Below are 14,043 nucleotides of genomic sequence, written 5' to 3'. Positions count from 1 at the left end.
AACCAAAACCACTTTAACCGTAGTTAACTCCCCAAAACCCATCTCTTCTAACTCATAAAACTCTCTCCCTCTCTCACTCTCTCACTCACTCACTCAAACCAAAAATGGCCTCACTGAGCAGAGCTCTCTTCCTCCTCTCTCTCTTGGCCTTCACCGCCACAATCTCATCAGCCCACAACATCACTGCAATTCTCTCCGCCTTCCCAGAGTACAGCCAATACAACAGCTTCTTGACCCAAACAAGGCTAGCTGACGAGATCAACACCCGCCAAACAATCACTATCCTTGTCCTGAACAACGCCGCCATCTCCGCCCTCGCAGCCAAACATCCCCTCTCCGTCGTCAAGAACGCCCTCAGCCTACACGTCCTCCTGGACTACTACGACCCCACGAAGCTCCACCAAATCTCCAAGGGCTCCACCCTCAGCACCACCCTCTACCAGACCACCGGCCACGCCCCGGGAAATCTCGGCTTCGTCAACATCACCGACCTTCAAGGCGGCAAGGTTGGCTTCGGCTCCGCGGCTCCCGGCTCCAAGCTCGACTCCAGCTACACCAAATCTGTCAAGCAGATTCCATACAACATCTCAATTTTGGAAATCAACGCTCCGATCATCGCTCCCGGGCTCTTGACGGCGCCGGCTCCTTCCGCCTCCGACGTCAACATAACGGCGCTGCTCGAGAAAGCCGGCGCCAAGACGTTCGCGTCACTGATCATATCGAGCGGCGTCATCAAGACGTACCAATCGGCGGCCGAGAAAGGCTTGACGATCTTCGCTCCCAACGACGAGGCATTTAAGGCGAAGGGCGTGCCGGATCTGAGCAAGCTCACCAATGCGGAGGTGGTCTCGATCTTACAGTTTCATGCCGTTGCTGGTTACACTCCGATCGGCACATTGAAGACCTCCAAGTCTCCGATTAGCACTCTGGCGACGAACGGAGCCGGGAAGTTCGATCTGACCACGACGACAGCCGGCGACCAGGTCACGCTTCACACTGGAGTCGACTCGTCCCGAGTGGCCGACACGGTTCTCGACGCGACTCCCCTCGCGATCTTCACCATCGACAATGTGCTTCTTCCACTCGAGCTGTTCGGAAAATCTCCATCGCCGGCTCCGGGACTAGAGCCATCCGCCGCCCCTTCGCCGGCTCCGGTACTCGCTCCGACTCCCTCTACTGTTGAAGCGCCATCGCCTTTGCCCGCTTCACCGCCTGCACCGCCATCGGAGACGCCGGAGGGAGCGCCGTCTGAGGCTCCGTCTGCTGAGTCGGAGAACAGTAGATCGGCTAACGAAGCTGGTCACGTGGCCTCACCTGCATTGATGATGACTGTACTGGTCACTGTCTGTGCCATTGTTATTTCCTCCGTTGTCTTGTCCTGAACGGTATTTTCACGTGTCTGTTAATTTATTTTGTTTTATCTTTTTTTTTTTTTTACTTCTTAATTATTTTGTTACTTTGTAGTGGTTTGAGGTTTTATTGTTATTATTTTACTCCGTTGTTACCGGTTAGAGACCATAGAGGCTTTTTATTTGTTAATTTTGTTTTTATTTATTGATATTTTTAATTTATGGGTATCTGCGCATTTTAGCAGTTGTGCTGGGAGAAGTAATCGCGTGTGTCGCGTCTGTTGTTATTAATATGGTGATTTGATGATATGTTGACGATTGTAAAATCCAAGCGCATGGATTGGTGTATTTGACAGTGAGCCAACATGCGTCCACAGTGCTCGTGGCACTGTGTATAACTTAATTTAATATAATTTTCGAAATTTGTAGAGACCGCTTTATTTACAGTAAAATTCGATCACTTATTTAATTCTTCGGCCAAGTATTTGTTCGCTCCTTCCAAAACTGAAGAACTGTCTTTGGTTTTTACCAAAATAAAATAAGAAATCTGTTTTTGGTACGGCGAAGGGACGAAAACTAAACTATACAGCTTCCACAAGCCAGCCAAAATTTGAACTTTGAAGTGCATGAGGCTTAGCTGAAGTTTCATGGAATAGGTCAGGCCGTTTTCTTTAAAACCTATGCTATGGAAAAGTAGGGTGAATAAATGGGTCAAATAATTAAATAAATATGTGGATTAGATCAGTTGTACCAACTCACTCGTATGCTGTCAAGCTCGTTGAAATGTGGTCCAACTCACTCGTATGCTGTCGAGCTCACTGAAATTCGATTCTCTTTTCCGTTTATTAGAGTAGTTAGAGTAGTTAGAACGGTTTTGTATAACACTGCACCTGGATGAGTAAATACTCTAGACCAATTGAAGGGAAAACGAAATTCCGAGAACACCTGAGCTCTTTGTTGTTACTCCAAACACTACATTTTCTGTACTTTCACTTCTTATGTATTTGAAATTGAAAGCAGCCTAACAGAGGGTTCCAGCAAATTCAAAAATCAAACATTGAATTTGAAACCAAGTAGACCGTATGACCTAAAAAGAAGAAGTAAGAAAGCAAGTAGACCAAGAACAACATAATCACCACCAATCATGGCCCAAGAGAGGCCCACCAAGAGGTAGGGCCTTCTTGACATCCTCCTCCTTGCATTATATCCCATTAATAACGCCTCATTTCTGATATAAAGAGCCTCTATAGTCTCTAATGAAAATAAATAGAAAAAGATAAACAACACACAAAGGTCAAGGGGGTAAAGCTCTCCGCACAAAACCAAGAGATAGGCATGGGAATCCCATGAAGTCTTTATATTTTCTCCTCTAGGTCTAGGAACCAAACCATAATTGAAATCGCCATTCTAATTTCGAAAGCTATAACATTCCAACGACATTCAATATTCCATTTAAAACGACAAAATGACAATCTAGTGAGAAAATCCCAATGTAAGAGATAAAAAATAGGGGGTTTCATAAAAAATATTATAAAAAAACCCAACACCCAAAACACTATAAACACACCCAAAACCCATCATTACACACACTCAAAACCCATTTATAAACACACCCAAAAAATATACAATTGTTGAAATTTGGTGATAATTAATAAGAAATGATCAAGTATTTTTTTTAAATACAAGCGATAATTTAAACTAGAGGAGAGGAAGATTTCTCCCTCACACACGCAAATGATGTCATGGGGATTTGAATCTGAGACCTCTTGTCTACAAGTCAATGTTCTTTTCTATTGAGTTAGACACTGTTGGCAAAAATGATCAAGTTAAGAACATTTACTTAGACAGTTTGATTCAATTTTGACGATTTTCAATTGGACTGAACCAAATCAAATCAAATATAATATGACGAACAAGTTAAGATATGATCCAATTCAATTCAAACTACATTTATTTTTTATACAAGTCGTACTGGAGGATGTAGAAATCAAACCTAGACCTGGATGAGTAAATACTCTTACCAATTGAGCTACATCGGTAACTTTTTCACCCATCTGTACATAAATAATTGGGATTTTTGTAGAAATGTCACATAAACTTATACCTCATTTTCAATTTGTCACTTTAAAGAAAAATTTAAGAGAATATCACCTTAATTTTTCAAAATTCATGATTTGCCATATGACTTTAACACAATCCAATTTTTCATCGATTTTAAGGGTATTTTAGTCTTTCTATTTTCAAGAAAAAAAAAAAGAGACCTCTCTCTCCCTGTCTCCCTCACCCCAACCCAACCCAACCTGCCCCCAAAACACATCGCACATGAGACCTCCTCCTTTCCCGTCTCTCTCTCTCTCTCTCTACAAATTTTCAATATGCAAATGGAAAAATACCAAAAATAAAAAAGAAGAAGAAAAAGGTGGATTTGGTTTGGGTAGGTTGAGGGCTAGTGAGATTTTTTTTAAAATATAATTTTTTTTAATGATTTTTTTAAAAAATACCCTTGAAAATGGAAATACTAAAATATCCTTTAAAATGGATGGAAGATTAGATGGAAGTGAGATGACAAATCTTGGATTTTGAAAATTTAAGGTGACATTTCTCTTAAATTTTTCTTTAAGGTGACAAATTAAAACTGAGATATAAGTTCATGTGACATTTCTACAAAAATCCCTAAACAATTTGATGGCTTATTTACTATTCCACCCCTGAAACAGACACTTGGTCTCACTTTACCCCCTCAAACTGAAATTTTCTCATTTAACCCAGTGAATCTCTAAAAATTGCTGAAATTTTCTCATTTTACCACTTTCGTATATTTTCATCCACAAAACCGTTAAATGTGATGACGTGACATGGATATTCTAGTAATTTTAGCTCCTTATTATCTTATCTCCTCTCTATCCTTCTATCCCTCTGCCTCTCTCTTCTATCCCCTCTCCTCGCCAAACCCAACCCCCACCCCAGACCTAATCCTCCATGGAATTACTCAACACACCCAAACCACCACCACCACCACCACCACCACCACTCAATTTTTTATTATTTATAAATCCTCAATAGATACTCCCCATATTCTCTTTTGGCAGAGAGAGAGAGAGAGAGAGAGAGAGAGAGAGAGAGAGAGAGAGCATATAGAAGAACGAAGAGGTGGAGGGGAGGGGTGCAATGAGGGTTGGGTTTAGGCAGGATGGGAGAGAACAGAGAGGCAGAGAGAGTGAGAAAGGCAGAGAAGCACAGGGAAGAGAGAAGATAGAAGAGGAGGAGGGGTGAGGTGGGGTGCGATGAGGGTTAGGTGGGGGAGAGAGAGAGAGAGATAAGATAGCTAAAATTACTTCAATGCCTATACCACATCGGCACCCTTAATGGTTTTATGGACGGAAGTGGTAAAGTGAGAAAATTTCAACATTTTTTTAGGAATTATGGGGGTTAATTTAAAATTTCAATTTAAAGGGATAATATGAGACCGAGTGTCCATGTTTTGAAAGTAAAACAGTAAATAAGCATAGGAGTGAAACAGTAAATTAGCCTAATTTAAGGGGTGAGGTGGGGTGCGATGAGGGTTAGGTGGGGGAGAGAGAAGAGAGATAAGATAGCTAAAATTACTTCTATGCCTATACCACATCGGCACCTTTAATGGTTTTATGGACGGAAGTGGTAAAGTGAGAAAATTTCAACATTTTTTTAGGAATTATGGGGGTTAATTTAAAATTTCAATTTAAAGGGATAATATGAGACCGAGTGTCCGTGTTTCGAAAGTAAAACAGTAAATAAGCATAGGAGTGAAACAGTAAATTAGCCTAATTTAATTGATCGGTTACATTTTCTCTTTTTAGTGGCAACATCACTTGCAGAAAAAAATCGCCAAGGTTGAAGTCAAAGCGGTGCCGTCTCGGATGATACGTTCACACTTCACATACAAACAACAGATAACCGTAAACAAGAAAGGCGCAGCCCAATCTGCTACGATGGCGGCCGAGCCTCCTCGCACCGCCACAACCACAGCAACTCACGCGACGGCCAAAACACAAGTGAAACGACCCCGTTCCATTTTCGACGTCCCCGCCAACTTCTTCGACTCCTGCGAGCTCCTTCAATCTTCCAGCCTCTCTACTGTTTCCACATCCGAGACCTCTACCCACAACTCCGCCGTCGAAACCCTAAACGACTCCGAGCCTGAGCGCAATGAAGAAAACCGCTTCCAAAACGCCGTCGGAGCACCTCGGTGGACCTGCAACACTTGCAAAGCCGAGTTCGATTCCCTCGAAGACCAGCGCGCGCACTTCAAGTCCGATATTCACCGATTCAACGTAAATTAATTGTTCAATTTTACTTTCTTATTCTCGAATTGTTTATTTATTTATTTATTATTTTTGTTGGAGGCTCGCTTTGGTTTATGCAATCAACATTTGTAAATGAGGAAAAAGCGAAGTTCTTGGGGTTTGATACATTGTTTTGTTAGCATTTTGGATATGCTTATATTGCTTTTGCTTAAATTTTGAATTTCTTATCACATTTTTGTTTGTTAAATGGGAATGCTCGAACTTACAGCGTTACTGTCCAACTTTCAAATTGCTAATCAGCTGTTTGATGTGTGGGATGAGTAGAGTTATTGAATTTTTTTTTTCAATCTTTTTGGTACTCACTAAGTGAACTAATTCCTCAGCTGTAATGTGTATGTGTGCGTGTTTTGGGGCATGTAGTAATTATTTCGTTATATATGATGATAGGTGAAGCTAAGTGTTGCTGGAAAGAGTATTGTGAAGGAGGAGGACTTTGATGAATTAACATCTGATTCTTTTAAAGACTATGATGTCTCGAGTATATCGGGGTCGGAGGAAGATGAGCCTGAAAAGGGATTTGGCTCTTTGAAGTTTTCTAGGGCAAGTGCAAGTATTAGGCAGCAGAAGTTATTTATCTACCTTCAGACGGGTGAGCGAGTTTCTGTTTCGAAGTGTTTAATTACAAATGAGTCTGGACCTGAAAGTACTTTGTCATGTGAGGAAGTGATAGAGAGATTGAAAACGTTGGTTCATGAGCCTAGAGATAAGACCCATCTTAGAATTGTGTTGCTTGCAAGTGGTGGGCATTTTGCTGGTTGTGTTTTTGATGGTAACTTGATTGTGGCTCACAAGACCTTCCACAGGTTGGCTTATTATTTGTATTTACATTTCTTTATAATTTTTCTTTTTGTATTTATGATATTCAGAATTCTTTATTTTGCGGTGCAGATATGTTGTAAGGGCCAAAGCTGGAAAAAAACAGTCATCAAAAGATGCAAGTGGAAGGGCTGCACATTCTGCCGGTGCTTCTCTTCGACGTCATAATGAACTTGCTTTGAAAAAGGTATTTGACTTAGCGACATCTCTATTTGATTCGGTGACATTTCTAATTGATTTGGTGACAACCCTACATGAAAATAGATTGCCACTCCTTTATGATGGATATTCTAGTGAATCTTGTAGAAGTTGACTGATTTATAAGTCTTACATTCTAGGAAATTCAAGAGCTACTTGCTGCTTGGAAGCCATATTTTGATGCTTCATCTTGCGTTTTTGTTTCTGCTCCTTCTAGCAATCATCAACTGCTTTTTAATGGAGAGAAACCAATTTTTAGTCATCAGCAATGTCTTGTTCGAAATGTTCCAATGACTGTTCGGAGACCTACTTATAAGGAAGCTCGGCGTATATATGAGCAATTGACCCAAGTTGCTTACGAACTAGATGTGAATGAAGCTCCTTCAAGTTCCAAAGAGGACCCACCACATAGTTCAGGTATTGACCGCAACATCATACCAAGAATGGAAAAAGTCGACATTGTTGACAGTTTTGATTGTATGGAAAAAAATGAAGCTTTCCCAAATTATGGGAAGTCCGTCGAACTTCCTATATCAAGTGACAGTGATGGTGAGGAAATATCTTCATCAACACCTTTGCATGAAGCAGCACAGTCTGGAGATACTCATAAAGTGTTGGAACTATTGGAACAGGGTCTGGATCCTTGCATCAAAGATGAAAGGGGACAGACTCCATACATGCTGGCAAGTGAAAAGGAGGTCAGAAATACATTTAGACGGTTCATGGCCTCAAACCCTGATAAGTGGGATTGGCATGCTGCTAAGGTACCTAGTGCATTGACAAAAGAGATGGAGGAATCTCAAGCTGCTAAGCAGGTAAGTGTTTGCAGAACTTCACCTGGTTTCTGTGGATGGTTTGATGCATTGGCCAACTCATGTGAAATAGGACAAAAAACACATTTGTGTTCAGGAGTTTAAATATCTGGGGTGACTATTTAAACCCAAAAATTCCCCCACTTGGCCTCTCCCTCCCACCCCAATATTTTTTGCTCTAATTTTACCCCTAAAAAATCAAACATGAAAATTATTATAAAAGAAATCCTCCAACCTTCTGATTTTGCCGCTGATTTTGGCAAATTTAATAATGCAGATCTTATGGGCCAATCATATTGGCCACTCCTCAATTAACCGGTTCAATTGGTCGACCTGGTCTGGTTTTGAGAATACTCTATTTTAGTGCGAAGAAAATGAGAAATATCATAATTGCAGGCATTTTAACTATAATCCTGCAGCTCATACTGAGATTTAAGAGTTTGGATATTTATGGTTGTCATTTATTGTAATTGGAACACAACCAATACTTTCCTGGGGCAGTGCCTGCACATTGCACCATTTAAAACCTTATCTTTTAGGCCTCTTTCAAATTGTGTTTTGTTATGCATTGATACTTGACAATGAATGAATACGATCTGCTTTCATTTTTGGTTGTTCAGGCTGAAAAAGATGCCAAAAAGAAGGCAAGGGCAAAAGAATTGAAGAAATTACGAAAAGAAAAAGAAAAGAAAGCTCAGGTGCATATTTTGCTTATATTTGGCCCTTTTTCTGTTCCTCAAGATGTGTTGGTGGAGATTATCTTCTTTTTCCTGGTGACTTGGTTTTGATTCTAGTTTTTCAGAAGAATCTTTTAGAATGCCATTTTTAACGGTTGTGATTGATGCACTTGCATTGGTTGTCCATAGCCTTCATGCAGTGATTCAATGAAATTGATTTGTAGGTTGCATCCGCTGATTCACACCTCCCCCAGCATTGGTCGATTGGTGGCATTGGAAAGAGAGAATTGCTAATTTCATTTTCTATTTTGGCTCTTTTTCTGTTATCTTCTAAAAAATGAAAAGTAGAGTAAAATTTTGGAATAATTTATGTGAGGATTTCTTTTGCGGAGTTGTGAGGAAGGTCTTGTTGATTGTAATTCAGAAGGAACAATTGACATAATTGTGTCAGCTGTGTATAGTATTCCTATTTTTCCTCCATCTATATCTTCTTAGTTCAATCTTTCTACATCATCGTGATGTAAATATGCAGGCTCAGGCTGCTGTTTCCCAAAATGCTTCGACGGATTTACGAAACCAAGTACCCTCTACATCTTCTATTCTTAAGGGAAAGCCTCAATCTAGCTCTGGATCACAGATCTCTAAAGAGGTCAGTTAGATTTTCGATGACTGCTTATATTAAGCCTTTGAAACTAGGCTGGCTCATGTTCGCAATAGCTTCTTACTCTTTCCACTCTTCGATTATTAAGTGCGCATTCTTCCCCCCTTTTTGATTCCAAATCAGGAGGAACTAAAAAGGGCACAGGCAGCTGAGAGGGAGAAAAGGGCAGCTGCTGCCGAGAGGAGAAGAGCAGCAGCTGAAGCTCTTAGTGCTCAAGGCAACAGCACTGCCACTGCACCAAGCACCGCACAACCCAAAAGTGGGGTAGCTGGCGAAATTAACTGCTCCTGTTGTAATGTATCACTGGCTGGTAAAGTCCCATTTCATAGGTATAATTACAAATACTGCAGCACATCATGCATGCATGTGCACAGAGAGATTCTTGAAGATGGATAACTTAAAAAACTGCTTGTCTTACTTTACTTTCTTCTTGTTATCTCATTTGCAAAGCATTCCGTTCGGTTCTTCTGTATCATCTTTGTTCTGTCATTCTACAATATTGAAGTAATTGAAGCCTTTCAACGATTTAAAAGCAAATAGCTTAACAGTTGCTTTTGTAACAACCAAGGGTTATTTTTGAAAGATTTCAGCTGGTGTGAATGAATTTCTTTTTGGGATATTTTTTCAGTGGGACACGATTTATTTGTAGAGAAAAAAGAAATATATAGCAGCAGTGCGATTAGCTGCTTCATTAACTTGACGGTGGCCCAATGTGTTACATGCTGTTACTAATTTATGTGTTATAATATAGTTGTGGTTATAGAGCGGTGTAATGGCCATATTGAAGAATTTCTTCATTTCATGCTTTATTTTTTCATGACATCAAAATTACTGACTGGATTTTAGGTCAATAAATTTGGCATCTTGTGAATTACAAATTACATTTTTCTTACCCATAAAATATTGGATTTTGTAAAATTAACTTTTAAAAAGAAACATATGTGGGTTAGGTTAGTTGGCCAAGGTAGTGAGTCTGTCCTCTTGCATCCAAGTTCGAGCTCCCTTCTTGTAGATTAGATTAATTTAGAGTAATTTAAATTTTTGTTTGTATAAAAAAAAACTTTTAAAAAGAAAATTAATTGAATTCTATTTTGTAGTTTTTCCTTTTAATCTAAAGAACTTTTTATGACAAAATAACAATCTTCCTTTCTCAACGATATTGGGCATCCATGGCTCGAAATCCTTGTTTCGTGTCCAAGAAAAGAAAGTCTCAAAACGGTCCATTCACAGAGTATATTGGCTACTCTTAACAGATAATTCAAACCCAACCCAGAATTTCCATAAGATCAAAACTGACGTTCGTGATGCTGAACCTAAGCACAATGAACAAAGCCCTAGATCTGCAACATTTGCAAGGCCAAATTCGATTCCCTCCAAGACTAGCGCTCACACTTCAAACTTTTAAAAAGAGTATAGCCGAAAGGGACCCTTATGGCTACTAATTTGTGTGGATTATTGAAAATTTGTTTTTAAAAATAGTGTATTAAACATGAAAAATACATATACATGTATAATACGAGTATTAAATGTGAAAATGCTAAATTCTTTATAAAGAATAATAGAGACTTGGACAATGGCCTAATAATAATGGATAAGACTCTAAAATACTCTTATCGATAAACAAAAATCGGGGCAAAACAATTAAAAAGAAGTTCACAGTATTAATATAAAGAGTTTAGCCTCGCGGCTATACTCTTGTTTTTTAAAAAAAATCCGGAGTATCTTCGCGCGGCTACTCTATTTATTGAAAAATTTAAAAGGACCCTAGTCAAGCCGCACGGCTAGACTCAAGACTAATACTATTTATATTTTTAAAAAAATTCCGACAACCAGATTCGCCCTTAGTGTATGAGTATAGACAACCAGATTCGCCCTTAGTGTATGAGTATAGCCGCGCGGCTATACAATTTATAAAAAAGCAGGACCGTCCTTGCAATTCGCCCATCGCACGTAAAACAGTATAGCCGTGCGGCTATACTGTTTCCGTAACGTAGCCGCGCCGCGCGGCCGTACTCTTAAGAGTCTTAAAGCGTATTACATTTAAAATGATTATAGCCGCACGGGCATACTATTTATTAATAAAAAAATAAAATAAAAGTACCCTTCTAGTTGCATTAGTTTATATTAACATTGTTAGTTATTTTTGTATGTTGCCTTTATTTAAATTTTCAAATTTCTGTTTGTTAAATGGTGATGCTTGAATTCACACAAGCAATTTGTCCAACATTCAAATTGCTAATCAACTCGCAGGTTAGTTTAGATATCAAAAGTTGTATTATTCCAAGCTGTAGTCTAAATTGCTTTAAATTACGAAAGTGAATAATCAAACTCAAATGCAAAACAGACACACTATCCTAACCAACTTGTTTAACCTATATATTCATTTGTTTTTAGTAATATATTGTGATACCTTCGTTGCATTCATTTGTAACCAAAATTTATTAATTAGCAGCTGCTCCTGAAAATTTTATTGAAGAAAAAAAAAACCAATGTTTTAATGTGAATTTAAGCTTTCTTTAACAATTTTTTGAAACTGTCAATTTAAAAAAATTTCACCATGGTGAAATAATTAGAATGAATTTTTTTTGGGGGGGGGGGGGTCGGAGTAGAATGAAAATTTAATGACCATCATTTCTATGTGTACAAGTTGAGGTAAAATTAAAAAGAAAAAACAAATGAGTTAATATCTATTTATTTATTTTGTTGTTTTTTTTTCTGAAAAAAGTCTCATGAGAATAAATATGTACAACTCCTTGATGCTTAAAAGTAATGTACAACCGACACTGCAACCCCTTCGGCAGATATAAATAAAGCCCTCGAGCGCACTAACAGACCAGACCTGCCCATAGCGCGAAAGCTCTACAAAAATTGTGAAGCCCGAGCAGCACAAACTCGTCTTACGCAAATGGTTAGTACTTCTCTGTGTAATTTCGTCGAACACTTTTGCTTCCATAAAATTTCAACTTCGCAGCAGCTCACTTTCTTCTCTTTGATCCTTTTCTTTCTGTTATTTGATTTTGTGGGTGTTTCAGTCAGTCACTCTGCACACAAATCTGGGCGACATCAAGTGCGAGATTTTTTGCGATGAGGTCCCCAAAACCGCCGAGGTCAGTAAACTCAGTTACCTGAAGATTCTCTCTCTCTCTCTCTCTCTCTCTCTCTCTCTCTCTCTCAGTTTGTTTCCCGAGAAAATTCTTTCTGCGCCTTCTTTGATTGTAATTATTAGGTGACGCTTGGGACAGCTACCATAGAAATTACTTACGCCTGAAATTCGTTGTTAAATTTGTTGGGAACTCTATTTTATTTGATTCAAACATTGTCCTTTGTCAAAAATCCTCACTATTTTTTCAAAAGAATTATATTTGATTGGACAAATGTCATATCTTTAAGTTGCCTTTCAGTCAGTTAAGCTATATCAACCATTCCATGCAAGACCTGTCCGATTCTCTGTTCTCAGTGCAGTAATTTGTAGAGTCAACTGAGAACATTAGTACTGATGTTTTGTTCATGGCGATAGTTTTGTCACTCATTCTCATGTTTAATTTCACTACAGAATTTTTTGGCACTATGTGCTAGCGGTTATTATGACGGAACCATATTTCATAGAAATATCAAAGGGTTTATGATACAAGGTGGAGACCCAACAGGTACAGGCAAGGGTGGAACTAGTATATGGGGCAAGAAGTTCAATGATGAGATAAGAGAGTCTCTAAAGGTAATGATGATCTTACTCTGTACCGGTAACTTATTTTAAAGCTCAAGCTTGCTGGGTTAAGCTCGGTTTTGTTATGTTGTTTCCCAAGCATAGATCTAATTATATCATGTATACTAGAAGGTTTGGTAGTTTTCTGTATTGAGCATTATTTTTATGTCTAAATTGCTACAATTTTCCCCTTTCTTTTGTTTTGCAGCACAATGCTAGGGGAATGCTATCAATGGCAAATAGTGGTCCAAATACAAATGGAAGCCAGTTCTTCATTAATTATGCGAAGCAGCCTCATCTAAATGGATTGTACACTGTATTTGGCAAAGTGATCCATGGGTTTGAAGTTCTTGATATCATGGAAAAGGTATTGTGCTAACTAAGCCAAGTATCCCTTTATGTGAATAAAGTGAATTATGCCCTGATGATGTATGATAATTTGTGCTTATTTGCAACATATCTGGATGTGCATACGCTATTGGTTCATTCATTTCATCTGATGTTAATCTATGTTTTCTGTACCACAACTGTCTTTCCCTGATGTATTGAAAAGATATAATGAACTATGATTTGTTCTGATGGAAATAGTAGTGGTCGTGATCACACCGGTGAAGGACTATAGCCCTATCGATGAACTATATATTATTACAGAGATAATATCGAGTTGGTTTTGCAATGTTTGATTAAAGTTGTTCATTTTCTTCGGCGTTCTTTGTTTAAAAATGGTTTTATCTAATGTGTTTGGTTTTGTGCAGACTCCAACTGGACCTGGGGATCGACCTCTTGCTGAGATCAGGCTCAATCGAGTGACCATTCATGCTAACCCGCTTGCTGGTTAACCTGGAATGTTTTACTAGTGGCCATTACCTTTTTTGGAGGTCTTGTATTCAGGATTGTACACTAGCAATGAGTTGCAGTATGCGTTTCGTGAGTGCTGTTATCACCGGAATATGTATAGCCCATTCTGGTCACTTTTAATGAGACTTTTGGATCTGGAATTTTAGATATATTGTTCTGAGGGATGCTATTTGATGTTATGATAATATCACTCAAATGAACAAAACTTGTATTTTCTGTGCGTGTTTGTTTCTTTTTGGCCTGAGCTTTTTGGTTTCTATTCCTTTCAGGCTCATAATGAGCATCATTTGTTATCTGGGTTGAAAAAATGTGTACAAGTTTTTGGTTAATGTTTTTTTGTTTCAAAATATTATTTGCGTAAGTGCTGATATTTCGACCTACTGATCTTATTTTCTCCTCGTTTTCAGTATTTAAAATTACATAAAATAACTTCTTGTTTATCTTGAAGAAACATGCATTTAGACCTATTTTCGGAAAAGAAAAAAACAGAAAAGATAACAAGGAACGAAATTAGTATCATAAAGTCCTAGTCCTAGGATGGGTGCCTCCCTTCCCATAAATTTTTCTTCATTAAAAAAAATTTAGTATCATAATAGGTAATAGAGAATCACAATCAAGGTTTTCTT

At 38.6% G+C, this 14,043-nt stretch overlaps 3 protein-coding genes across 4 annotated transcripts; all 3 read left to right on the top strand.

Annotated features, from left to right (window-relative positions):
* The first annotated feature begins 89 nt into the window (after positions 1–89).
* Positions 90–1,577, top strand: FLA8 (FASCICLIN-like arabinogalactan protein 8). The gene has a single exon (XM_008234471.2). It carries the CDS (start codon positions 105–107, stop codon positions 1,380–1,382), a length of 1,278 nt encoding a protein of 425 aa, XP_008232693.1. The 5' UTR covers positions 90–104; the 3' UTR covers positions 1,383–1,577.
* Positions 1,578–5,187: 3,610 nt separating this feature from the next.
* Positions 5,188–9,475, top strand: LOC103331810 (zinc finger protein-like protein). 2 transcript variants are annotated; one of them, XM_008234469.2, is made up of 7 exons: positions 5,190–5,659; positions 6,080–6,495; positions 6,581–6,695; positions 6,847–7,521; positions 8,139–8,216; positions 8,728–8,844; positions 8,980–9,475. In XM_008234469.2, the coding sequence occupies exons 1-7, from the start codon at positions 5,246–5,248 to the stop codon at positions 9,250–9,252; spliced, it is 2,088 nt and encodes a 695-aa protein (XP_008232691.2). In that variant the 5' UTR covers positions 5,190–5,245; the 3' UTR covers positions 9,253–9,475. The 2 variants fall into 2 exon arrangements, with proteins under 2 accessions (XP_088907964.1, XP_008232691.2); XM_089051838.1 differs by lacking the exons at positions 8,728–8,844; positions 8,980–9,475 and adding an exon at positions 8,420–8,675 and having other exon boundaries at positions 5,188–5,659.
* Positions 9,476–11,640: 2,165 nt separating this feature from the next.
* Positions 11,641–13,633, top strand: LOC103331809 (Cyclophilin-like peptidyl-prolyl cis-trans isomerase family protein). Its single transcript, XM_008234468.3, has 5 exons — positions 11,641–11,764; positions 11,889–11,963; positions 12,410–12,571; positions 12,768–12,926; positions 13,315–13,633. Exons 1-5 carry the CDS (start codon positions 11,762–11,764, stop codon positions 13,396–13,398), a joined length of 483 nt encoding a protein of 160 aa, XP_008232690.1. The 5' UTR covers positions 11,641–11,761; the 3' UTR covers positions 13,399–13,633.
* The last annotated feature ends 410 nt before the right edge of the window (positions 13,634–14,043 follow it).

Source organism: Prunus mume, linkage group LG5 (genome assembly GCF_029339155.1).
Source record: "Prunus mume cultivar Tortuosa linkage group LG5, ASM2933915v1, whole genome shotgun sequence".
Lineage (NCBI taxonomy): Eukaryota > Viridiplantae > Streptophyta > Magnoliopsida > Rosales > Rosaceae > Prunus > Prunus mume.
The sequence above is the reverse complement of the archived record's forward strand: the minus strand, read 5'-3'. Positions and strand labels throughout refer to the sequence as shown.